This window comes from Quercus suber, unplaced genomic scaffold (genome assembly GCF_002906115.3).
Source record: "Quercus suber isolate HL8 unplaced genomic scaffold, Cork oak 2.0 scaffold_802, whole genome shotgun sequence".
NCBI classification, from domain to species: Eukaryota; Viridiplantae; Streptophyta; class Magnoliopsida; order Fagales; family Fagaceae; genus Quercus; species Quercus suber.
Window position 1 is genome coordinate 19,145 of NW_027070237.1, and position 25,551 is coordinate 44,695.

At 34.4% G+C, this 25,551-nt stretch overlaps 2 protein-coding genes and 1 long non-coding RNA gene across 3 annotated transcripts; all 3 read left to right on the forward strand.

The window, feature by feature from the left end:
- Window positions 1-9,963: 9,963 nt before the first annotated feature.
- LOC111993901 (mitochondrial outer membrane import complex protein METAXIN) lies at window positions 9,964-15,782 on the forward strand. Its single transcript, XM_065767410.1, is given in 8 exon segments — window positions 9,964-10,386; window positions 10,388-10,434; window positions 10,437-10,478; window positions 11,192-11,526; window positions 11,719-11,781; window positions 11,923-11,997; window positions 12,696-12,861; window positions 15,337-15,782. Coding segments are annotated over 8 exon segments (993 nt in total). The 5' UTR covers window positions 9,964-10,303; the 3' UTR covers window positions 15,519-15,782.
- A 2,876-nt stretch (window positions 15,783-18,658) lies between these two features.
- On the forward strand, window positions 18,659-20,731 carry LOC136064937 (uncharacterized). The gene is made up of 4 exons (XM_065767411.1): window positions 18,659-18,736; window positions 18,852-19,432; window positions 19,557-19,588; window positions 19,685-20,731. The coding sequence occupies exons 1-2, from the start codon at window positions 18,679-18,681 to the stop codon at window positions 19,232-19,234; spliced, it is 441 nt and encodes a 146-aa protein (XP_065623483.1). The 5' UTR covers window positions 18,659-18,678; the 3' UTR covers window positions 19,235-19,432; window positions 19,557-19,588; window positions 19,685-20,731.
- A 709-nt stretch (window positions 20,732-21,440) lies between these two features.
- On the forward strand, window positions 21,441-23,319 carry LOC136064938 (uncharacterized). Its single transcript, XR_010626593.1, has 3 exons — window positions 21,441-22,020; window positions 22,145-22,176; window positions 22,273-23,319. It is a non-coding gene; the product is annotated as an uncharacterized LOC136064938 (long non-coding RNA).
- The last annotated feature ends 2,232 nt before the right edge of the window (window positions 23,320-25,551 follow it).

Consider the following 25,551-nt stretch of genomic DNA (forward strand, 5'->3'; position numbering starts at 1 on the left):
TATTGCAAAAAATATATAATAAAAAAAGTAAGCCTCTTGCCTAGCAAAAAAAAAAAAAAAAAAAACTTCTAATAGAATGCATTGTCTATCAGTCTTACAATGTAAAAATTGTAATTAAGGCCTACGAATTTAATGAATAAAAATTGTTTTGGAAAATATTATATTCTTTACGATGGTCGTGCTTTGGTGGCTTTCTATCAATACATTTTACTATATTTGTGGTAGCTTAAGGCCTGGTTTGGATAGCACGTTCTCGTTTCAGTTTGAGCGTTTTCAGCTTTTTCTTTTCTTTTTTTAAGACCAGCACCTGGTGCATTGTTCATGGGATATGAACAGTATACCAAGGCATATGAATAATAAAAAAGAGTGAACAGTAATTTTTTTTATATTTAAAAATTATTTTGCTACAGTGTTTTAAATTTTTAATTTTCAGCAAAATAAGCTGTATCTAAATGGACCCTTAGAGTGTCAATATTTTTAATCTCCTAAAAATTTTACTCTTCTTTTCTCTTCTTATCAAAATTTAGAATTATAATTAATAGTTCTCCGGACAAGTTGATTATTGAAATCCATTGCTCAATATTTAAAATCCAATATTGCTTAGAGAAATAATGATTATCTCAATAATGATATTTATTCTTAAATTGATTGTTTAGATTTATTTTTAGAATTTAAAATTTAACATAAATATTATAAATAGATTAAAATGGTCTAACTAATATATTAAGTAATGTATTGCTTATAAAATAGGGCTAATTACAACATACCCACCTGAGATTTGGCTAAAATTAAGTTGCCTATTTGTGGTTTGAAATTTGACACTTTACTCATAAGGTTAGCTCAATTAGGATTTTGTAACCTACTTCTGTTAAAAATGGGGTTAAATATGTAATTTTGCTCTCATTTTATGTCTCTTTCCTCCAAAACATAAAAAACAAAAAACAACAAAGGAAAACAAGATCAAAAAATAAGGGTTTAGTGAAAATTAAGAACAAACATTAGTCTCAACTTCCATCAATACTTTTTAATATTTATTCAAAAACAGAAAACTCCGTCAAATCAAGCAACTCAAATTCTTATCTTATATGACAAACTAATAAAAAAAAAACTCCATAATCTCATTGAAATCTTAATAATGAGAATGTGGAAAAATACTTGATGATCAAATATGATGAGTATACTTTCATAGAAGCCGATCTTTCACATGATCAACAGAAGGTAATAGAACATCTCCAATCATATTATGATTTCAATCAAACTATACATCTTAAACCATATGCCTGTTTAAAAAACAAGACATAGAGAGGGAAAAAAAAAATTTCTTGAAACATTACAACGAAATCAAAAGTACCACCAAATTTTTTTTTTTTTAAATGCCAATTCCACCAACATTGTCAAGCTTCAACGAAAACCCACAAAAAAAAAAAAAAAAAAAAAAAAAAAAATAAAAAAAGTAAGCCTCTTGCCTAGCAAAAAAAAAAAAAAAAAAAAACCTTCTAATAGAATGCATTGTCTATCAGTCTTACAATGTAAAAATTGTAATTAAGGCCTACGAATTTAATGAATAAAAATTGTTTTGGAAAATATTATATTCTTTTCGATGGTCGTGCTTTGGTGGCTTTCTATCAATACATTTTACTATATTTGTGGTAGCTTAAGGCCTGGTTTGGATAGCACGTTCTTATTTTAGTTTTTACGTTTGAGCGTTTTCAGCTTTTTCTTTTCTTTTTTTAAGACCAGCACCTGGTGCATTGTTCATGGGATATGAACAGTATACCAAGGCATATGAACAATAAAAAAGAGTGAACAGTAATTTTTTTAATATTTAAAAATTATTTTGTTACAGTGTTTTAAATTTTTAATTTTCAGCAAAATAAGCTGTATCTAAATGGACCCTTAGAGTGTCAATATTTTTAATCTCCTAAAAATTTTACTCTTCTTTTCTCTTCTTATCAAAATTTAGAATTATAATTAATAGTTCTCCTGACAAGTTGATTATTGAAATCTATTGTTCAATACTTAAAATCCAATATTGCTTAGAGAAATAATGATTATCTCAATAATGATATTTATTCTTAAATTGATTGTTTAGATTTATTTTTAGAATTTAAAATTTAACATAAATATTATAAATAGATTAAAATGGTCTAATTAATATATTAAGTAATGTATTGCTTATAAAATAGGGCTAATTACAACATACCCACTTGAGATTTGGCTAAAATTAAGTTGCTTATTTGTGATTTGAAATTTGACACTTTACCTATAAGGTTAGCTCAATTAGGATTTTGTAACTTACTTCTGTTAAAAATGGGGTTAAATATGTAATTTTGCTCTCATTTTATGTCTCTTTCCTCCAAAACATAAAAAACAAAAAACAACAAAGGAAAACAAGATCAAAAAATAAGGGTTTAGTGAAAATTAAGAACAAACATTAGTCTCAACTTCCATCAATACTTTTTAATATTTATTCAAAAACAGAAAACTCCATCAAATCAAGCAACTCAAATTCTTATCTTATATGACAAACTAATAAAAAAAAACTCCATAATCTCATTGAAATCTTAATAATGAGAATGTGGAAAAATACTTGTTGATCAAATATGATGAGTATACTTTCATAGAAGCCGATCTTTCACATGATCAACAGAAGGTAATAGAACATCTCCAATCATATTATGATTTCAATCAAACTATACATCTTAAACCATATGCCTGTTTAAAAAACAAGAGAGGGAAAAAAAAATTTCTTGAAACATTACAACGAAATCAAAAGTACCACCAAATTTTTTTTTTTTTTAAATGCCAATTCCACCAATATTGTCAAGCTTCAACGAAAACCCACAAAAAAAAAAAAAAAACCCCTAAACTACAGAAAAGCAAAACTAGGAAAATGAAATGCAGAAGCTGAGAAAATACAATTACAATGACAAATCCATACAGATCTTGATAATGCTGAAAATCGCTAGTAAATTGCACAGTCCTCACGTGCTCTAGACAAAACTTGCACAACAAAGAAGAAGAAAAATCCTACAAAGAGCATCAGTGTGGTAACGACTAAAGACCCTCCGAAAGTTAAGTTAGAGAACTTTCATAACTTTAGAGTACTAGAGCTGGGGTAAATTATGCATACCTTATTTTTTGAGGGTTTGAGGTTTTTATAATAATGTAGAACCGACTTCTATTTCTTGGGCAAGAAGATGTTTCCTTATGGGAAAGATCCTAATAAATGAATATATTTTGCGGGATTCTTCCCATATAAGGATTCTATTGACCAGGGTCAATCGTAGGGTGCAAGATATTTCCATGTAAAATTCCTTGGAGTTTACTTAAGCCATGTGGGTACCACGTGGCCTTGATATCTGTTGGCCTTGTGCCCGTGTACCTAGAATCCGTTCATCATGGAGGATCATCCGTCCACTATGGGGGACCATCCATTATGTGATCTCTCCATTTAGTACCTCAATCTGTTGACTTGTTTTTTATCATCCATTAACTCAATACCGTCACTTATGGCAGGTTCGTTTGAACGGGTCCGTCAACCTTAACTTTTATCCTCTTCAGATCTGAACATGGGTCTTACAAAGCAGAGCACCAGAGATCCGATCCCGCATAATATTTCATACAAAACCCTCACTCTTGTTCTTAATTTTTACCAAACCCTCACTTTTTGATCTTGTTTTCCCTTATTGTTTTATGTTTTTTATGTTTTGGAGGAGAGAGACATAAAATGGGAACAAAATTACATATTTAGCATTACTTTTAACATAAGTGGGTTACAAAATCCTAACTGAGCCAAACCACATGTGGGTAAAGTGTCAAAATTCAAATTATGGATAGGCAACTTAAATTTCAGTCAAACCACAGGTGGGTAAATTGCAATTAGCCTTATAAAATATAAACTAACAATACTTTTATATTTGTGTTTGGAGGAAAAAAGTAAGCCAAAATTAAAATTGATAAATCCTATGTAAGCTTGACTATGTAACAAGAAAGATTAAGTGAATTAGTGATATTACTATTATTACCAATTAAAGAGATAGTCCTGGCGGAGGCAAGAAAAAAAAAACATAATTAGTAGTTGTAAGGACCAAATATGAGTCCTAAGCCCAAAAATTAAAAGGATTTAGGCCCAAAAAGTCTAATATAATGATTTGTAGAGAATGGGTTGGAAAATTAGGCTCTAATGAGTTGGGTAGCAATTCATGTGGATCCAAGTGACAATAAAGTAAATATAGACTGGTTGTATCTTATGAAAATTGTCCTCGGCACAGTTCGAGAAGCTTAGCTCTTGTATATAATTCTTGAAATTGGTTACAAGTACCGCTCTTATTGCTATAGGAATTCTCTCTTAATTCTCCGATCCCTTCCCCTTAGGGTTTTCTTTCTATTTTATATGTTCATCCTCCTTTATCTCTACCCTCTACATGTAGATTAGATTGCTGGTGTTGATCCTTGTCCGATCAGCATCTTCTTGAAGTCTTTTGGGGAGTAGCTGTAAGTCATGGTATCTATAGCGTTGCTTTTTTTTCGGCCAAATCCTAATTTCGTTTTGCTTCTCCTGGTCGTCGAGCCTGATTGACTCGACTCTTTTCCCTGCCCCCGGCCTCTCACTTCATTTCGTTCTTCTTCTATATCGCCGCTTGAATGAAGACACCCGATTGGCCTGACTTTCCCAAATGCCCACCACCGGCACTTCTCCTTTCGAGTCTGGATTTTTCCCGTCGTTTCAGTAGTCGTGGTCGACGGGGAAGAAAGAAACGAATGAATGTTCTTTTGGGAAAATGAATAATAAAACACCTATCAAGACGAAAGCCAAAGGTGAGTCTCGTAGGTGGACGTATCGAACCGAAATAAGATATCAGTTTGACATCTTGATACACTGATTACCATAAATAATAAATAAAGTCAATGGTGACTCCGCCATGGGAAGAGCCGCTTCTTTCTTGCTTGATAGGGAGGGCTCCCATTCACCAACGCAGACTAAAAGTGCTCTCCGAACCGTGCTAGATAGTAACCCATCACACGGCTCTCAAACCCACACTATGGTGGATCCCGAGGGACAAAGTCAAAGCGCTTGATCTTTTGCCCCATACTTTGAGATGCTCCTCCCCGTCGACCAAGCAGCGACGCTGCTTGTGATAGGCTTAGCTTTAAGCCGCTATCGTTTGGTTTGAATAAGTCAAGTCCCTTCAGTTGGTTCACTCAGGTGTTCTTCCTTTATCACTTCCTCATTTATGTGGCCAAAGAGTTAGCTGCAGAGTATTTAATGCGGTGGTTGCAGCTTTCCCTTTAGATATTTCATAGCCTCCCTCTGTCCTATTCCTTCTTGATACTTATCCTCATCAGTGGAATTGTCCGGAATGTTGCTCTTGATGTCAGACCGCACCTTCTGACATCGACTTTGCTTAGTCGAGGAAGCATTCCTCCTCGGATCACCTCCCTGGAACATCATGCCTAGATCCCTTCCTTTATTTATTAGTGCTGACCTCTATAACATGTTTATCCATCCTTGGACTGGGCCCCCGGCCCAATATATTCTACTGGGCCTAACATCCCCACAGTAGTAATGTTACATCTCAAAAGGAAGAAAATATATTTTAAATAAAACAATATTAAAATGTAAATATTATTCAATTAATATTTAAAATAAAAGATCCTACTAAAAATGGTCACCTTAGGTTCTAAAATGTATAGAGTTTATCATAGATGGGCCATATTATTGAGGTATTTGACAAAAACAATACCATTTAGAATTTATAAGTTTTTTTTTTTTAAATTATTTTTATTTGAAATACTCTATGCACATGAAAAATTGTCATACTAATTTGAATCTATTTTGCATGAAAGACATTTAACATGCCAATAATATAGTTAATATTTCATGATTTTGGTATTATCATTGTAGTATTAATATTTTGAAAAATCAATTCAATTGAGGCTAAGATTGTTAAAAACACACAAATATCAAATTGGTGCCTTTGCAATGAAGTGTTCAGATGACCACCATTAAGATATTGGAAGAAACTAAGAAAATAATTACCCTGTAAATTATCTCTTAAGTCTCAAAATGGTTCAAAAAGTTTCTAGAAAATATCACAAGAAAACTTAGTTTTGTAAGTGTAAAATGTTTTGGTTGTCTATGCTCATGGTTGGATATGAGTAAATGTATCAAACCTTCAAGTTTTTGTACTATCATGAATGGTGTGACTTTTGAGAACACAAGAAAGGCTTATGAAATTTATTTGTTTTCAAAAGAGATACGTTCCCTGAATTTTGGTTGAAAAATGAATTGGTGATGCCTAGTATTTTAGAAAGAGAATGTCCATTTATATACAATTTATTTTCGTTCAAGCCTTGTTGAAGATAGAAAGAAGTTGTGGTTAAACTTAGAGCACTTGGAAGTGCAATTTGTTTGTCAAAGACTTAGAATGTGTTCTAATTTGTATCTCTAAGAGAATCTCAACAACATTTAATTTAATAAAGCTGCTCAATAATTATTATTATTTTTTACTTCTATCTTAAAAAGAGAAACATTCCTGCATTTTCGGAATCTAATGACTTAAAAAAATAAAAAATAAAATGAAAAAGGAAAAGGAAAAGAGAAGAGATTAAAAAAATTCAACAAGCTAAAATTATGAATGGCTCAAGCTCAATGCCACATGGCAAGTTATCGATTTGCATGTGCGAAATCTGTAATAATATATAAAATTGAAGAAATTTGATTTTTGATTTTTGTCACATAAACTTTTGAAACTTCACAAATTTATGTTACTCTTCTATTAATTATTGTGGGGGGTGGAAACCCAAACTTATGTATTGAGCCCAAGGCCCTATTTGAAGGTTACTGTGTGTCCGAAGAGGCGAAAGTTGTTGAGAAAGAGTCCGCATGAAAGAAAGATACCTGGAAATGATGTGGATCAGTCTGAAGAGAGCACCAGTGGTCCGAAGAGATTATTCTCCTCGGATGTAAAGATTCTTGGTCAAGCAAATATCTGGAGGGTTCGAATGATCTTACTAATGACTTCAGTGATCTGGATAAGTTCCGGGCATGCCTAAAGATAAGAAGAATGGAGAAATATCTAAAAAGAAAAAGCTGTCACCGCTACATTAACTGCACTGCATCTGCTTTTCTGGCCGCATTAATGTGGAGAAGACCCCTGAATAGTGTCATCCCAGCTACTACCACTTACAGAAAGCTAAAGAAGAGATCTGACATGACACATACTCAAGTGGACACTTAGATGAAGAACAAGTGGACGATGAAGATAAGGAGGAAGGATGCTATATAAAGAAAAAGCTTCTGGAGAAGAAAAAGGAGGGGGAGGTTTTTGGAGAGTTGTATTCATTTTTCATTCAATAATATTTCTCTTCAGACATCAAATTGAAAAGCCTTGAAGTGTTTTTTTATATCAGTTCCTTCTTAAACATCATAGTTAACTATTGCCTAGTTCACAATTAGCCTAGCTTTTTTACCCATCTTCTACAAATTCATTATTTTGGGTCGAGTGGGCTCATAATCCAAACCTTTTGGGCTTGGGCTACAAAAATAGACCCTACAATTATAAATATAATTAAGTTAAAAATTATATTCTATATTTAAATCTTCAATTAGAATCTTATTGTACCATATTTTTATTAAATGGTAGAATAAATAGTTTCATAATTTTTACAAGAACAAAAAAGTTTCATAAACAAACACAATCATAATAAATACTCAAAAATAACTATATTAAATTAATAATGATTACATTTCATATCTAAAATAAAATTGAAAAAAATAATATTTTTTAAAACTTTTTTTTTTTGTGTATTACATGTTGGCGGACTAGTTTATAATAATTCTAAGACATAAAATTTTTCACAACCATTAACATGATGGGTTTGAGTCTATAAAATTTATTAATTAAATGTGTTCCAAAGTTACTTCACTTCATTATGGTCAGTATATAACATAGTTGAATTCCCATGCCTCACATATCGTAAACAAATAAAAAAATAAAAAATAAAAAATGTGGGCACTAAGAGACTATTCTTTTTTTTTTTTTTTGGTAAAAAAGGAATATATAACTAGAACTAAATAGCTAGAATAGGCTCAGTACAAAGTCTATTTAAATACAAGCCACCAGAATTAGCTTTCAGCAGCTCAACAATGTCCATAGGCGGACTACTAAAAACACAAAAATCCTCTATTTGGTTGGAACCCAGTCTTGCTAAAGCATCATCACATCTATTCGCTTCACAGAAGCAGTGTTTAATCCAGGTTTGAGGGAGGTGAGTTATGAGGTACCTGTAGTCATCCACCAAAGCCAAAGTGACATTGTTAGCATTCTTGGAGTTATTCAGCAAGTCAACTATAGATTTGGTGTTGATCTCGATCTCAACAGCAGGTAAATGAAGATTAAAACATTGTAGTAATCCGTCTCTAAGACCCCAAAGTTCTGCTGCAAAACTCGTTGTAACTCCAATTTTCCTAGCATACCCACGGACTCAATCTCCTTTTCCATTTCTGATGAGGCCACCACTACCAGCTGGGCCTGGGTTACCCGTTGAGGAACCATCTAAATTGAGTCCAAACCACCCCACCTCTAGTCTTTCCCATCTAATTCTCTTCACCACTTGGTTGGTAATTGCTTTAGGAACCTTTACACAGTGTTCGTACTTCATGGCTTCTCTAAAAATTTCACGACCCAAATTATGTTGTATGGGCTTGTTGTGAAATACAACTTGGTTCATATACTTCCATATGCGCCAGATTGCAAAAAGGAATGAAGTTCTCCATGTGGGGTGGTCTTTATGCTTCTTCTGTTCAGCCCTTCCATTAGTAGCAACCCATTGTTGCAAATTCTCACTGAAAAATGATGTGTTGACCTCCTCTGCTTCCAGCTGAGCCTATAAATTTTTAACTATTCTACAATCCCTTAGTGCATGGACTATGGACTCAGATTGAGAGAGGGCATGTTGGATCCACCTTAACCCCCCCCCCCCCCCTTCTCTCTGCGAGGCACTCTTTACACCAATACTATTATGCAAGCATATCCACACAAAAGTTTGAATAAGGGGAGTATGTTGGTTTTCCAAAGCATTGGCCAGTAAACGAAGAATCCCTTCCTCACCTCCAATGGCAAGTTTATAGGCACTTTTATGCTCAAAACCTCCATGAGTAGACCTCCCCATGCTAATCTGTCTTGACCTCGGTTGCAAGGAAAACCGTGGTGGCTTTTAGCTACCAGATTAGACTATTCATGAATGGTTGATGCTGGATTCTCCCCTTTCTATTGACTAACCAATATTATTGGTAGCCTTCCACATTTAAATTACTCGTGGCAGAAGGTATTAGTTGAATTACAAAACTCTTGATTATAAGATTATTTTATCTCAAAATATTAAGTTCATTTATACTTTTTTACATACATGTTCCACCCTTTTTATTTAAAGCACTTCATTATTTACATTGTAGTCTGTGTAAAGTTTTGTGGTAGCAATTGGTCAATGTAATGTCAAACAGAAATTTAGGAATGCATAGAAGGATCGAATAATTTGGTTATATAGAAAGAAGTGATTAATGTGTAATATAGATATATGATCACATGCAATAGGATGAGCAATATAGTTTCTTTTAGGACACATAGATGGTGTGTTAATTTTCGTCCTTTTGTAGTGGTACTTTGAGTTATGTGTGAACTTGTTAAAAGAGTGTAATTAAGTGTGTGTTTAACAGTTAGTTTCTTTTAAAAAAAATGTTAGGCTCATTAACAAGGTATTCCATTTACTCAATTGACGCAACCTGATGGTTTTTAAGATTAAAAAAAAAATACATACATAACGGAGAGGGATTGAGAACAGGTACAATTAGCAATTGGACCGTGCAAATTCACCTCATCCACTCACAATATTTTTTAATTTTTCTTTTTTACTTTTAAGCCAGTCTTATATACAGCAGCCCAGGCCCAGACCCACAAGTTTGCAACCCACGCATCCCTCAAACCCAAAGAAAAACCCCACCTCGTAGTCCACACCTCCTCTCGCTTCTTCATCTTCTACACAATACAGTTGACACCTTCTTCCTTCTTATACAGTTCGACAGGTAAAACCCTTAATAAATCCATTTCTGGGTTCTTTTCCTTTTGCTCTGAATTGGGTTTGTTTCTCCGATTTGACTCTTCTTTTTTTTGGTTGGCTGCTTGTATTTCACGAAATCAAACTATAAACAAATGGTATATCTCTAAAAAGTTGTAAACTTTTGTTGCTGTTGTAGTTGTAGTTGTAGTTGTAGTTGTTGTGACTATTGGTGTTTTGAAATATGGAGGAGATGAACACTGAGAATAACTGGAGAGAAGAGCAGAATTTCACATTGGTGGTAAGGAAGCCCTGTTTTGGTCTCCCCAGCATGCCCTTCATGCCTCCCTCTTTACTTGTATCTCAAATTTGCTCAACTCCTTTCCATTTGGATTTCAGCTCTATCTACCCTGACTCTGGTAATTCCTCTCTCTCTCTCTCTCTTGCTTCATGTTTCTATTGTTATACTTGTGTAAGTTTTGGTGATTAGAGATTCTGGGTGTTGGCCTGGTTGCTTTTTTGTGTTTGAGGCTCACAAGTCACAACTGCTATGTGTTGTTATTTTGCAATTTTTTGTTGTTTATTTAAAGTATTTAAGTAATAATTCACTGTGTGTATTCTGGGTTCTGTGATTGCTGTCTTGCTGCGTGTATTTTTTAGAGAGACTTTCTCTTACCATTCTTTTACTTTTCAGTCTTCATCAGTGTTTTAAAAGGTGAAAGCATAAGGTGAGATGCTTTAGGTTGATCTGGAAGTTGCAAATCACATTGTTCGTATTCAAATTGCATTCGAATTGAAAATAGATTAGGGATTGGCTTGACAGTCCTTCATGTTTGACTAAGAAAGACCATTCCTGATTACCCTTTTTTTGCATGTACTATTGGTCTATGTCTTAGGGAACCTTAGATACAGTTAGAGCTTAATTCTCCTCTTATTTACTGTACATCCATGTCATTTATGCTTTTGTGTATGTCTTTGTGTAGGTAGAAACAGTATAGTATAACTGTGTGTGTATATGATCTACATGGTGTAGATGTGTTCTGGTACTTAAGAAAGAAAACCATTATGCTTGTACTCATATTTAAGTAAATAAGCATACTAATTGTGGGGTTGTTTGTTGGCTCTTTGTTAGATCAAATTCCATATATTGAGTCTGGTGATTATGTGGCCTATAATAATGAGAATGGCGGGGTTATTGAAAGTTTGAAGAAAGATGGTATTGCTGATTTGGACACTGAGTTCAAGTCAGTCCCAGAATGGATATCAACAAAAGCAATGGTTAGCTCCTGGCTAGGAGATGCAATCATGTATGAACTCTGGGTGGGGTCTGATGGTAGTTCTGCTAAGAAGATCTATTATCCTGATCTTCCATGGCCAATAGGAAAGGTTCTGTTCTGGAAACAATCTCAGACTGTAATGCTGCAACTTGGAATAACTAAAGACAATGCTGAGCAAAAGGAGGAAGAGGTACCCTTTTCTCCTTGATCTTCCTTGTTTTTGCTTTGATATGTTCAGACTCTCTCTCTCTCTCTCTTCTCTCTCTCTCAAATACACACGCACACAAATGTTTTAGGAAATTGTATATACACTACTTACCATTTGTTCTTCACTGGTTTTAACAATTATTCTAGGTTTTAAATTATATTTTATTGGAGACAGATTTACAATAGAGCAAAAATTGCATATGAAGCTCTGTCAAATAGGTTAGGGGAACAGGACTTTCTCTTGAGAACAGGTGACTCTTCTGGCTATCCTGTCTTGGATATTTTATTTCCTTAAACAACAAATTTGTGGAACTTTCTGAGATTTTTCTCCTCGCATTAAGTGAACTTAACATGCTGATGTCAATAACTGCATGCGTTATTCCTTTCATGTAGGCCATCGAGTGTGGACGCAATATTTCTTGCGCATGTGCTTTTAACTCTTCAAGCATTACCTGTGAGTGATCTTACAGATTGTAACGTAGTCATGATCTTGTGAAACTGATTGTGGTTATTTTTGTGATTAATAAAGTATATTGATTTTAATTAGTTTTGACTTTGAAGTTTATCTTTGTTGAACTTAGCAAGTCTTGATTTCTGTGTTGACTCTTGTATACTCCCCTCAAAACTAGATTCCTCCCTCGCCCTCTTGGCCAAAAAATTATGATGTTTTCCTTCCCCCAAAATAAAATCAACCGTCATCTGAAGAAAAAAAAAAAAAAAAAAAAAAAAGATTTGGTGAGTGTCACTGCTGTCAGAAGGCTTACACACCCCCCCCCCCCCCCCCCAACCAACAGCTTCTGATGTGAGTTTTCCACTAGCTGAAATCAACTGTCATTGTGAAATTTTTATTAGCCATGAGCTCTAGCTCAAATGACATCTCCCCTCATTAGTGCATCTCATGAGAAAATTTTATTTTCAATTTTCCTTTTTTAGTTGTTGGATGAGAAATTAATGTCAGAAGTTATTTCGGGCTTGTGTTTTTCTGATGCTTTACGTATTGTACTAACCATGTGTCAATTGGAGGTTGATCTTGCAGGTTGGTAAAAAATGTCTGAGCTTGGTCATCATTAGATTTTGCTTTGTACTAAATATATTTTTAAGTCTTAGTATTATCGGTAGTGACGTTAAGCATGCTTCCTGCAATACCATCAGGAAACATCAGTGCTGAGGAATGCACTCTTGGAGCATGGTAATCTTGTAAAGTATGCTGAAAAACATAAGATGGAGCAGATAGAGGCTGGTTCGTCATCTTCTTCTGTCCCACAGTTTCAGTCGGGCCCTTCATCATCAGTTCCAAGAAAGGGTCCTTCAAATTGGAGTAAGATCCTTCAAAATCCCAGACTTGTACTTTTTCTCTAAAATCTTTATTGATTAATTTTGGTTGGGCAGTTTTAATGCCTTTACCAATCCAGACTACATTTTTTTTTGGTTGGTAACTAAAAATTTTATTGAGAATAAAAAGAGAATAAAAAAGAGCAATCCAGAGTTGCAGATTACATTTTTAAAGTTCTAGTGAATCATGTTCGTATTAGATTTCAGATACTTAAATAAAGTGAAATCTGTAATTAAAAAAGCTTAATAGGGTATCAGTATCAACACAGTCTTGCTTGTGTCTTGTGTTTTCCCAGAATTTATTGCTGATATTGACAGGAAGATATAGTACATATCCCCCTCCTCCCCCTTCCCCATCCCCACAAAAAAAAAAAAAAAATACGGGCAGATCTGATGTGAGCGATTTTTGATTTAAATGCTACGTCATTCTTCATGATCTAGCCAAACCTTTATCTTTTTAAATTTGGATAATGGCTGCCTGGGTGCTACAATAAAAAGGTGTACAATGTAAACCTTGAATGACTCTTTGTTTAGTTGATTTTCTTTGTAAAAGGTTATGCCACTGTCCAGTTCAGGTCATTTTAGCTTGGACATTGTCACTTCCTTTCTGGGATTTTCTCTAAATTGCCTCTCTAAAATAGTTAAATCACAAACTTGCCCCCCTCCTCTCTTCTTTTTTTGATGAGTAAGCAAAAGAGGTTTTATTGAAAAAGAGAATCACATCATGTTCATGATGATGAACACAAAGTGCCTATAAAAATTACAAAAAATCTAAGAGAATTGTGAAACTCAAAAATAGGGATGTTACTGTCAGAGGCATCACCCACTAAACTCCAAACATTAACATACTTCACACTCTACAAACGTAAGTGACATCACAATGAAGCAATAATTGATCCACTATTTTCCTGCTAACACTGACACACACAGTACCATCCTACTAAAGATAAGCCCTTCTTGATAAGGTTATCAATAGTTAGAATTTTACCCCAAGCTATTGTCCACAAAGAGAAAGACGCCCTCTTTGGAGCCTTGACACACCATATGCTCAGAAGAGGAAAAGGATTGCCAGTGGTGCCACAAATAGTCTTGTAGTAAGAAAAAAAAAATCAAACTTTTTTTTTAATAAGTAAGAACAAACATCAAACTTGCAACACCCCTTTAATCACCATTTCATTTTATTAGCCCCCTCCCACTAGGCACCTAAGAGTAGATATGATTTAAAAAAAAATTCACATATTGCAACTCCCAATCATGAAATTCCCTGTGAAATCATACATTTAAACTCCTAACCTCCCCATCCAACCCTTAATTCAACGAATCAAAGAGCTTACCTATTGGCCAAGCAGGCAAACAGATCAAGGTACAAATCCTTCAGAGGAAGGTGGCCACTTCCCTTATCACGCCAAAACCTTACATGAACACCATCACCTAACTCAAAAGCCACATGTTGGAAAAAAGAGTCCCAACTTGTTCTAACACTCTACCAAAGGCTACATCCATGTGATCATCTACCAGCTTTTGTACACCATATGATGCCATAGATGTATATTTTCGTGCCCAAAATGCCATAGCCATTTCCCCTGTATAGCTTGATTAAAGTTCCCAATCTTCTTAACCCCAAGCCACTCACCTCAATAGGAGAGCACACCTTGTCCATGCCACCAAAGAGTATTTGAACTCCTCTGAGGTGCCCCACAAGAAATTCCTTTGAATCTTTTCCAACCTATATGTTACAGATTTTGGGACAGTTAATAAGGAGAGGTAATAAGTAGGTAGGCTAGAAAGCGTACTCTTCAGCAATGTGAGCCTACCTCCCTTAGACAAATATAGTCTCTTACAACCAAATAATCTCCATTCCACCTTTTCCAAAATAGGATTCCGCACAGAGATAGCCTTGAAGGTATCCCCAAAGGCATTCCCAAATAAGTCATTGACACACTGCCAATTCTACAATGTAAATATCCTGCCAGTTCATTTTGACAGTAGAGTCACTTTCTTATGACCATTCCATAATAGCATTTTGTGTACTAGTAGAATCATAGACCTTCCTTCTGAGCAAACAAAGGAGTAGAATTTGGTCAAGACAAGGTTCTCCTTGTAGGCTTTGGAATTGAAAGTTTCAGTTTATGCATTTGTTGTTTGTGTTCATGTCAGAAATAGAAACTTTATTGTGTATGCGAATGAACAGAGGCATGACTAATTGAACATTTTCGCTGTTTTTCGTTTTATGTGAGATATCAATATGGCTGAAATATTCTGACCTTAAATAAATTGTATTGCTATGTTTCACCACTAGCACACAAATAATTTATGCTTTGTCAGTTTTATACTAATAAAAAATAAATAAAAATTATGCTTTGTCAGTTTTATGCAATCCTATTATGTGGGATTCTTGTCTCTGCCTTATTGGTACCTTTGCTTATCATTTCTTTCTACATACAATTTGGATCAATCATAGGTTCAAAGCCCAAGAGCAAATCCAAGAGGGAAAAAACAAAGGAGGAGAAAACTTTTAGAAAAAGGGCCAAATATTTTGTGGCAGCACAGCTCGTTTCAGTTCTACTTTTTCTCACTTTCATGAATAGATCCGATGATGAAGTGGAGCTTGATGACGATGATGGCTATGGTTATGACGACTGAAAAGCATTCACTTATCTTCGTGCTGAGTTTTCAATACCAACATTTTTCCTTTGATTAGTACCCAAGGTTAGCTAGTTGACAAGGATGACTTTTGCCCTTCTTGTAATTTTCAATGGAAATTTTGGAAAATAAGTGTCCATACAACTCAAAGTTATGATTTATTTGAATAGATGAGCTGTATTTTTTTGCGGTTTCAAAAGAAATATTATATATATTGTTCATGACATTTGATTTTTTAAACGATGCTTACATTTTGTATTTTAATTTGCAATAATTTACTTGTACCTTTCCCAGAAAAATAATGGATCTGGATTTACATTTTTGTTAATTTGGATTGGTGAAGGGGATGTATAGCCCCTTAAATCCTCAGAAATCCTATGCAAGCAGATATCATCTTCAGTTGCAAATGCTAGAAGCACCTCATATCCCATGCAATTCTTCTAAACCTACTAACCAGAATTATTATATGTTGCCTTGATTTAATTATATCAACTATCAAATGCTTTACAGATTCCAGGAGGAAAAGGAAAAATAATGTTCACAACCTAGAGGTCTACCAAAATTTGACCCAAATCCTTAAACCCGTCTGAACTTGAACTTTATTCTTTAACATTTTTGCTGAAAAAAAAATTATTTTGTATTTGTGAATTAGTAACCATATCCCATCTCCAGAGAAATCTCAGTTGTTTTGAAATGAAAAAGGGTGCGCAGGAAAAAGAGGCCAATCATAAATGGAAAACATGCCTGGTATGGGATTAATAATATGTTGACAAGATGGGTTAAAAATCAAGTGTTGCCGTAATCTTAAAAGAAATTAGTTTGGTCATAGAAAATATAAGAAGAAGATGTAATCCAATGATGAATTTATTAAAATTCATTTTCAATAAAAAGATATTGAATAAGGTTGTAGCTAAATTTTGTCCTAATTCTTATGACGATCTTCCCATTTTGGGTATAAATTGTTGAAGTTATTTAATTTGAATGGTTTAAGTTATTTTTATTTAAGTGAAAGATTATCTACAAATTGCGATATATACATATATATATATATATATATATATGTGCATATTGGATAATATTGTATGATGCATGATATGTCTCATATGATGTATGGAATTGGAAACAAAAAGATGAGTATTGTATGAATGTATCGGAGATGCTCATACATTATTGTATGAAAAGAATAAGGGATTAATTAGGGTAGGAAAAGTCATGAATGCATTGTATGAAAAGAATAAGGGATTAATTAGGGTAGGAAAAGTCATGAATGGGTCAAGCGCAATTCCATGTAAAAATGACTTTTTGTGATTTGAATCTATAGAATTTATTAATTAAAACTTAAAAGTGTTCCAAAGTTGCATCATTGTGTGGTTGGTTTATATAGTCAATTTGAACCTATGCCCTCAAGGTTCTCCACACCCAAAAAAAAAAAAAAAAAATCTGAAACATAGAAGGCAAACACTGAAACAGTATTCATGAATTGGTTCATGTTGGATTCTTCCCATTCTCCAATCCAAACCTACCAATATTATTAGTAGCCTTCCACATTTGAATTTTGGAGTAATTCCATCTTTAATTATTTGCTTATATGATCTACTTTTTTAAAAAAAAAAAAATTATATAAGCGTAGAATAATCAAATTGGAGTCAACGTGACAAAATTAATTTGTGGTAGGCTGGTAGCAATTGTTCAGCGTCATGTCAAAAAAAAATTTAGGAATGCATTGAAAGATTGGATTTTTTGTTTTGTTTTTGTTTTTTGTTTTTTTTTTTTTTGGGGGGGGGGGGGGGAGGGGGGGGGGTGGGGGAAAGAAGAAGGATTGGATAATTTAGTTACGTAGAAAGAAGTGATTATGTGTGATGTGGATTATAATATGATCATGCTAAACATTATGGACAAAGTTTTGCTCCAAACATGTTGAAACATTTTGAAAAAAAAAAAGACACTACTTGAAAGACAACTATTCCATGAAATAGAAGCAACTCGACAAAATTTCATAGACAGCAAAACTATTCGGAGATTATCCAAATGTGAGTTTTTCTTTTTATTCTTTCTATTCCTTTAGTTTCTTGCCGAGACATTGCCCTCCCCTTTTTTTCCCCTATAAATTAAATGTAGCCTTTCATCTAGTTTCTTTATTGCTTTTGTTTTTTGTTGCTGTTCCTTTATTTTTCTTGATGAGTCTTTCTTGGTGTTTTCTTGTGTTGACAGAATTGTGGTAATCTTTAATTGTGATTGATAAAATAATAATAATAATAGTCCTAGTACTTGGTTGGAGTTTAAAATTCATAATTTAATGGGTGAAACACATTCTTGGAAGAATCGATTTGTTTTTGTTTTTTTTTTGTTTTAATGTAAGAGAATTGGGAAACCGTACTTTTGTCCTCATTGTGAGCTGGGGTGCAAACATTTCAGCTTCCTCTTTGTAAGACTATTGCTGACGTTCATATCACAAAATTTTCCTCCTTTAAGGATGGCAATTACCTGAATACAAAGAAAAAAACAAATTGACTTACTAGCCCCAAAGCAGGAAGGTTCATATTGGTTAGGCAAGTTACAACCTCACTCATACATGGACTTGAATCTGGCCTAGTGGTTATTAAAGCAGAGTGACTGCAAATTATTTAAAAAAAATCAAGAAAGAGGATAAAGAAATTGAATTATATACAAATTTGCATACAAATATTTTGTCATTATGATTTTTTTTAATGATTGACTTAAGTATTTAATTCATACCTTTTTAATTTTTCAGGTTTGTTAATATGTATTTATCATGACTTACTAAGCCTCTTGTAGCTTTGGGTAGTTTTGGTCTAGAGCTTTTTCATCATTACATTGGATAGAAGTTTGAATATATGATTGCATATCTCATATGATATGCTATATGTTCTTTCTTCTTATCACGATTCATGCTTCTTTGAAAGATCAAGCTTCGACTATCTAATTACATAGACGTAAGTTAAATGGCAAAGCGTTTTTGGCTTGTAATCTACACCAACTGGATAACATTTCCACTCTGTGAATTGTACATGGTTTAATATCACAAGCTTAATGTCAAGCATCAGTGTCAGAATAGATATTATATTGAAAACCCTATATGATAATGTTGCACTGAATATTTGTTGCAGCAAACCTTACTTTCTTTCACAGTAAAAGAACAATGGCAACTCAATCTGGTGGCTTGATTCAGGATCAGAATTTGAACTCCCACTGTAGAGGTACTAGAAGCCCTGTCTAACCCTTTGTTCTGTACATGTTATTGTTTATTGTTGTTTTTACTGTAATTATTTTGTGTCTTATTATAGTTTCAATATTCAACTTTCATACTTATAGTTTCTAGAAAGAAAACTGCATCAGTGGGCAGTCAAAGAGCACTAGCTGACCTTTCAAATTCAGCAAAACCCTCAACATGCCTGGCATTGAAGAACCATTCCAATAAGTTGGTTGCTGTTGGTGGAGCCCGTGGAGAGCATAATGTGTGTAAATTAACATCTCCTTCTGGAGGAAAGATCAAAGTCCTTATTGAGTTCCCAAACTCTGAGAAACCCTCTACACTTAAGGCATCAAAGAAGAACCATACAGGCAAGTTGAGCATTGACAATAGAGAAATTGATGTCTCTACGCCAGTATCTTCTGTCCAAGGGGAGGTCAATGTTATTGAACCCACTATAAGCCAGTCAACAAAGAGCCATCAGTTTATGCTTAAAATAAAGTAAATGGCAGGAAAGCACTAACAAACATTTTAAATAAAGAAACTCTGTATCTACATCAGGCTTCAAAAACTAATCATTATTCCAAGAAGGTTAGCTTTGTTGAAGATGAAAAATTCCTGCACAATCATAAAGGGTGCATCCAATCGAATACAAGGGCAGCTGACATGGAATTCTTTGTGGGGACACTTGGATTGGATGATGGTAATAATCTTTATCCTTTTTAATGTTGTTCATTTAATGCCATGCCTAACAATCTTTTCTATGCTTGTATGTGATTACTAATTGTGCTCTTTTCTTTTCTTTTTTCCAATGCAATTGTTGCTAGAGAGCGTGCTTTTAGATCAGAGCCAAGGAAAGGTGGGTTTGCATTTCTGTCCCTCTTTTCCCAGAGTGTGTTCCTTTTTCAATTTCTTAAGCTGGTATACATATGGATCACTTATTTTGTATTTTCAGGTTGCGAGTCCCCTTGGGAATTGGGTAACTGTGGAGATGGCTTAGCTGCCAAATGAAGTTCAAACTTCTTTTGAACGAAGGACATCTGAGCTGCTGGATATTGATCGTTCTTCACAGCAATGCAGGATGTTTATGTCTCCGAAAAAATTTGCATTGATGGACACACCTGCATTTTCCTCAGGTTTGAATAACCAACACTTGGCTGCAGGCTTGTAGTATCTAGACCAAATGTGATTGTTGAAGTTGTTGGGTGCACTGCACCATAAATCCAGCCCACGTAATAGACATGCTCATTTAATGAGCATGTCTTCACGTTTCTTCACTTTTCTTCATTATGTACAAAATTCAGCATGGTTGGTTGGCTTAGTGTGTTGGACACGCTGAAGACAAAAGAAAAGAAAGAAGCAAAAGGCAAGAGTATCATTCGGTCATGGCAGAGAAGAAAAGAGATTTGGTTGAAGTAAAGTCAAAGTAAGTGGCTTGCATTTATTGGGATTTGATGAGAAGAGTGTGAAAGGAAGAAAAGAAGAAAAGGTGAAAGAAATGCATTTATTGGGATTTGATGAGAAGAGTGTGAAAGGAAGAAAAGAAGAAAAGGTGAAAGAAATAAAAGGGAGAGGTTTCGGCCATTTGAAGAAGCAGAGAAAAAGAAGAAAAGTCCCAGCAAATGAGACTGAGGACTAAGTGCAGTTTTGGAAGAGCTGTGTGAGTAAGAGCAAGCAAAAGAGAAGAGAAAAATAGAGAGAGTGTGAGAAAATACAGTGAGGAAGAGAGCAGTGAGTGAAAAGAAAAGGGAGTTTTTCTTTACTCAAATTATATCTCTAACTGTTGTAATCTCTATTTAATATAGTGAAATTATTCGGAGTTTGTCCCGTAGTTTTTCCCTTTAAGGAGAAAGGGTTTCCACGTAAATTTTTGTGTTATTGTGTGGTTATGCTTGCTAAAATTTATTCACAGTTATATAGAATTTTTCCCAACAGAAGTTGTGTAATTTGTTTTTCTCTCTCGTTTTAAAAAAGAATGACCAGTGATTATGATTTGCAACTCTTTTGCTGCTTGACTTCATTCATACTTTCCAGATTATGAACTCATGTTGCAGCTCATATCATAGGCTCAGTGGCTAACTACTGAACTCTTTTAGCTTGCAACTAACTGCCATAGGTTTAACATGCTTGTTTATGTGTTCTGATCCGCCTAAGATTTTTTTAGCTTCTGTCTCAATAAAAAAACGTTGCCCATTTTGGTGGAAAAATATTTAATATTATGGAAATTCTTGCTGTGAATATGTAAGTTAAATCTGAATTCTGGCTACCTAAAGCTAACAAGCTTTGTAAGTGAACAAGAACAAGAAAGAATCTTGCATAGGTATAGAATTATGTAAACGTGGGTACTTAAATGTTGATTTTGTGTCTGTTGGAGTAACTGATAATACTTCTCTTACTACATAATCTCCTAGGACTAGATCATAGTGTCTTCTTTCACAAGGATCTAGTGAAAAGCCCTCTATGATTGTTTCTTGTTAGAGTAACAGTGGGACATACTGAAGAATACAAGTAGTTGCTTGTAGAGAACAAAAAAATGGATGGCAACTCAATCTGGTGGCTTGATTCAGGATCAGAATTTGAACTCCCACTGTAGAGGTACTAGAAGCCCTGTCTAACCCTTTGTTCTGTACATGTTATTGTTTATTGTTGTTTTTACTGTAATTATTTTGTGTCTTATTATAGTTTCAATATTCAACTTTCATACTTATAGTTTCTAGAAAGAAAACTGCATCAGTGGGCAGTCAAAGAGCACTAGCTGACCTTTCAAATTCAGCAAAACCCTCAACATGCCTGGCATTGAAGAACCATTCCAATAAGTTGGTTGCTGTTGGTGGAGCCCGTGGAGAGCATAATGTGTGTAAATTAACATCTCCTTCTGGAGGAAAGATCAAAGTCCTTATTGAGTTCCCAAACTCTGAGAAACCCTCTACACTTAAGGCATCAAAGAAGAACCATACAGGCAAGTTGAGCATTGACAATAGAGAAATTGATGTCTCTACGCCAGTATCTTCTGTCCAAGGGGAGGTCAATGTTATTGAACCCACTATAAGCCAGTCAACAAAGAGCCATCAGTTTATGCTTAAAATAAAGTAAATGGCAGGAAAGCACTAACAAACATTTTAAATAAAGAAACTCTGTATCTACATCAGGCTTCAAAAACTAATCATTATTCCAAGAAGGTTAGCTTTGTTGAAGATGAAAAATTCCTGCACAATCATAAAGGGTGCATCCAATCGAATACAAGGGCAGCTGACATGGAATTCTTTGTGGGGACACTTGGATTGGATGATGGTAATAATCTTTATCCTTTTTAATGTTGTTCATTTAATGCCATGCCTAACAATCTTTTCTATGCTTGTATGTGATTACTAATTGTGCTCTTTTCTTTTCTTTTTTCCAATGCAATTGTTGCTAGAGAGCGTGCTTTTAGATCAGAGCCAAGGAAAGGTGGGTTTGCATTTCTGTCCCTCTTTTCCCAGAGTGTGTTCCTTTTTCAATTTCTTAAGCTGGTATACATATGGATCACTTATTTTGTATTTTCAGGTTGCGAGTCCCCTTGGGAATTGGGTAACTGTGGAGATGGCTTAGCTGCCAAATGAAGTTCAAACTTCTTTTGAACGAAGGACATCTGAGCTGCTGGATATTGATCGTTCTTCACAGCAATGCAGGATGTTTATGTCTCCGAAAAAATTTGCATTGATGGACACACCTGCATTTTCCTCAGGTTTGAATAACCAACACTTGGCTGCAGGCTTGTAGTATCTAGACCAAATGTGATTGTTGAAGTTGTTGGGTGCACTGCACCATAAATCCAGCCCACGTAATAGACATGCTCATTTAATGAGCATGTCTTCACGTTTCTTCACTTTTCTTCATTATGTACAAAATTCAGCATGGTTGGTTGGCTTAGTGTGTTGGACACGCTGAAGACAAAAGAAAAGAAAGAAGCAAAAGGCAAGAGTATCATTCGGTCATGGCAGAGAAGAAAAGAGATTTGGTTGAAGTAAAGTCAAAGTAAGTGGCTTGCATTTATTGGGATTTGATGAGAAGAGTGTGAAAGGAAGAAAAGAAGAAAAGGTGAAAGAAATGCATTTATTGGGATTTGATGAGAAGAGTGTGAAAGGAAGAAAAGAAGAAAAGGTGAAAGAAATAAAAGGGAGAGGTTTCGGCCATTTGAAGAAGCAGAGAAAAAGAAGAAAAGTCCCAGCAAATGAGACTGAGGACTAAGTGCAGTTTTGGAAGAGCTGTGTGAGTAAGAGCAAGCAAAAGAGAAGAGAAAAATAGAGAGAGTGTGAGAAAATACAGTGAGGAAGAGAGCAGTGAGTGAAAAGAAAAGGGAGTTTTTCTTTACTCAAATTATATCTCTAACTGTTGTAATCTCTATTTAATATAGTGAAATTATTCGGAGTTTGTCCCGTAGTTTTTCCCTTTAAGGAGAAAGGGTTTCCACGTAAATTTTTGTGTTATTGTGTGGTTATGCTTGCTAAAATTTATTCACAGTTATATAGAATTTTTCCCAACAGAAGTTGTGTAATTTGTTTTTCTCTCTCGTTTTAAAAAAGAATGACCAGTGATTATGATTTGCAACTCTTTTGCTGCTTGACTTCATTCATACTTTCCAGATTATGAACTCATGTTGCAGCTCATATCATAGGCTCAGTGGCTAACTACTGAACTCTTTTAGCTTGCAACTAACTGCCATAGGTTTAACATGCTTGTTTATGTGTTCTGATCCGCCTAAGATTTTTTTAGCTTCTGTCTCAATAAAAAAACGTTGCCCATTTTGGTGGAAAAATATTTAATATTATGGAAATTCTTGCTGTGAATATGTAAGTTAAATCTGAATTCTGGCTACCTAAAGCTAACAAGCTTTGTAAGTGAACAAGAACAAGAAAGAATCTTGCATAGGTATAGAATTATGTAAACGTGGGTACTTAAATGTTGATTTTGTGTCTGTTGGAGTAACTGATAATACTTCTCTTACTACATAATCTCCTAGGACTAGATCATAGTGTCTTCTTTCACAAGGATCTAGTGAAAAGCCCTCTATGATTGTTTCTTGTTAGAGTAACAGTGGGACATACTGAAGAATACAAGTAGTTGCTTGTAGAGAACAAAAAAATGGAAATTAACCCCAGGTTAGCACAATTAGTTGGTGATCACGATTCACGGCTCATTAAGTGTGGAGGATTTTGAACCTTCCCTTTTTCCTTGGGACCAAGACTCATTAAAAAAAAAAAAAACCAGCAAGATAGAGAAGATAGTCAAAGTCTATTTTCAATCAATCCCAACTCCCAAGGGGTTGGATTCACCAGAGAAATAGTCAAGTGTTCGAAAAACTTTGTGCACACATTAACAAAGAAAAAAATGCATATATTATATCTTGCCAAGATTTATGCTTGAAAAGTAATGGTAAGAAAAAAGGTGTTACAACTAAGCCAAAACCAAGTGGTGTCCAGTCCATTAATAAAAGGAATAATATATAAGATAATAGTTAAATGTAAGGCCTAATTGTAAAATTAGGTTAAGGAGCTATCAAGATGGGTAAATCTAAGAAGGAATTTATTCAAAATCTATATGCGATTCCAAGAAACTTAAGAAAGATGAGTTTGGAACCACACACTACAACTTATTTGAGGTTTACATACAGTAAAAACAAAAACCTACTTTTTTATTTTACTTAAATAACACAACCACTGTGGATAAGGAACACTAATCACTAATCAACCAGTAATCATAAGTTTATGTGGGAATTTTGTTTCACAAGACTTGTACCAATATAAACATATCATCTTGTGCCCCAGCCTAGTCAGTTTGAAGAGTGCCTACATATATGAAATACTGAAGTTTGAAAGTATGAATTAATGGAAAACAAAAATAGGAAAAGTAACATTTTGTTCATGTATGATGAGGATACATATAATTGGTGATTATCTGGGGAGTGGGGTAATAGCAAAGAATTTGATAGGGAACACAATTTGATTTTGGAGGGTACATACACCACAAGAATTTTGAGAGATTGGCAGCATTCATCGTTTTGAAAGTGTAGAACCATTTTAGTTCAATAACAATGTGATGCATAATTATATTTTCTCAATGGCAAAGCAAGTCACATCATTATATTTCCCTTTTTAACCTCTTTGCATGTGCAACATGCTATTTAGTATTCTTTTTCTTCATTTTTTTTATCTCTTTTTTTTTCTCTCTCAATCCATTTGGCACATCCTCGTTTTCTATGATGTGAAGGTAAATATATAATAAATCCACACATCAATGTCCCATTTATCATAAGGTCTATATTATGTAAGAGCAGTGAGCACCAACTCTTGTCCCATTGAAAATTGAAGATGTGGTCTAAGTAGTGGTTTTCACGACCAAAAAAGGGGCGGCTTAGTGCCTTGTTGAAAACCACCTTCTTTTCAATTAAATATGGAAAGAAAGACACATGTAGAGGAAGTGTAAAGGTAGAACTTGGTTATTGAAATTCTAGTAGTTCGAAGAGTTCATTGGATAGGATATGTGCCCCACAGACAAACCATTTTGCAGACATAATAACACTACTTTGCCTCACACAAGTTACTAGCACTAACATCTCCTTTACCTCAAATTCTGTTTGGTATTCAATTTCACAATTGGCTGTAGCCACACTACTGCCTTTAACTATATACACTTGTCACAATCTGAAGTTATTAAGAGACCCCCCCCTATATGCAAAACACCTTTAGGAGAGAACTATTGAGTGTCTTTTTTGGATTCTCTTTCTAGAGTGGCTCAAAAGTTACAATTATATAAGCACTAACTTATATCCGATTTACCTCTAGT

Excerpts from the sequence above, each read along its gene's own strand:
- LOC136064937 (XM_065767411.1), top strand. The coding sequence starts at position 18,679 with ATGGCAACTCAATCTGGTGGCTTGATTCAGGATCAGAATTTGAACTCC. Across the intron at positions 18,737-18,851 it reads TTTGAACTCCCACTGTAGAG|TTTCTAGAAAGAAAACTGCA; the intron begins GTACTAGAAGCC and ends TCATACTTATAG.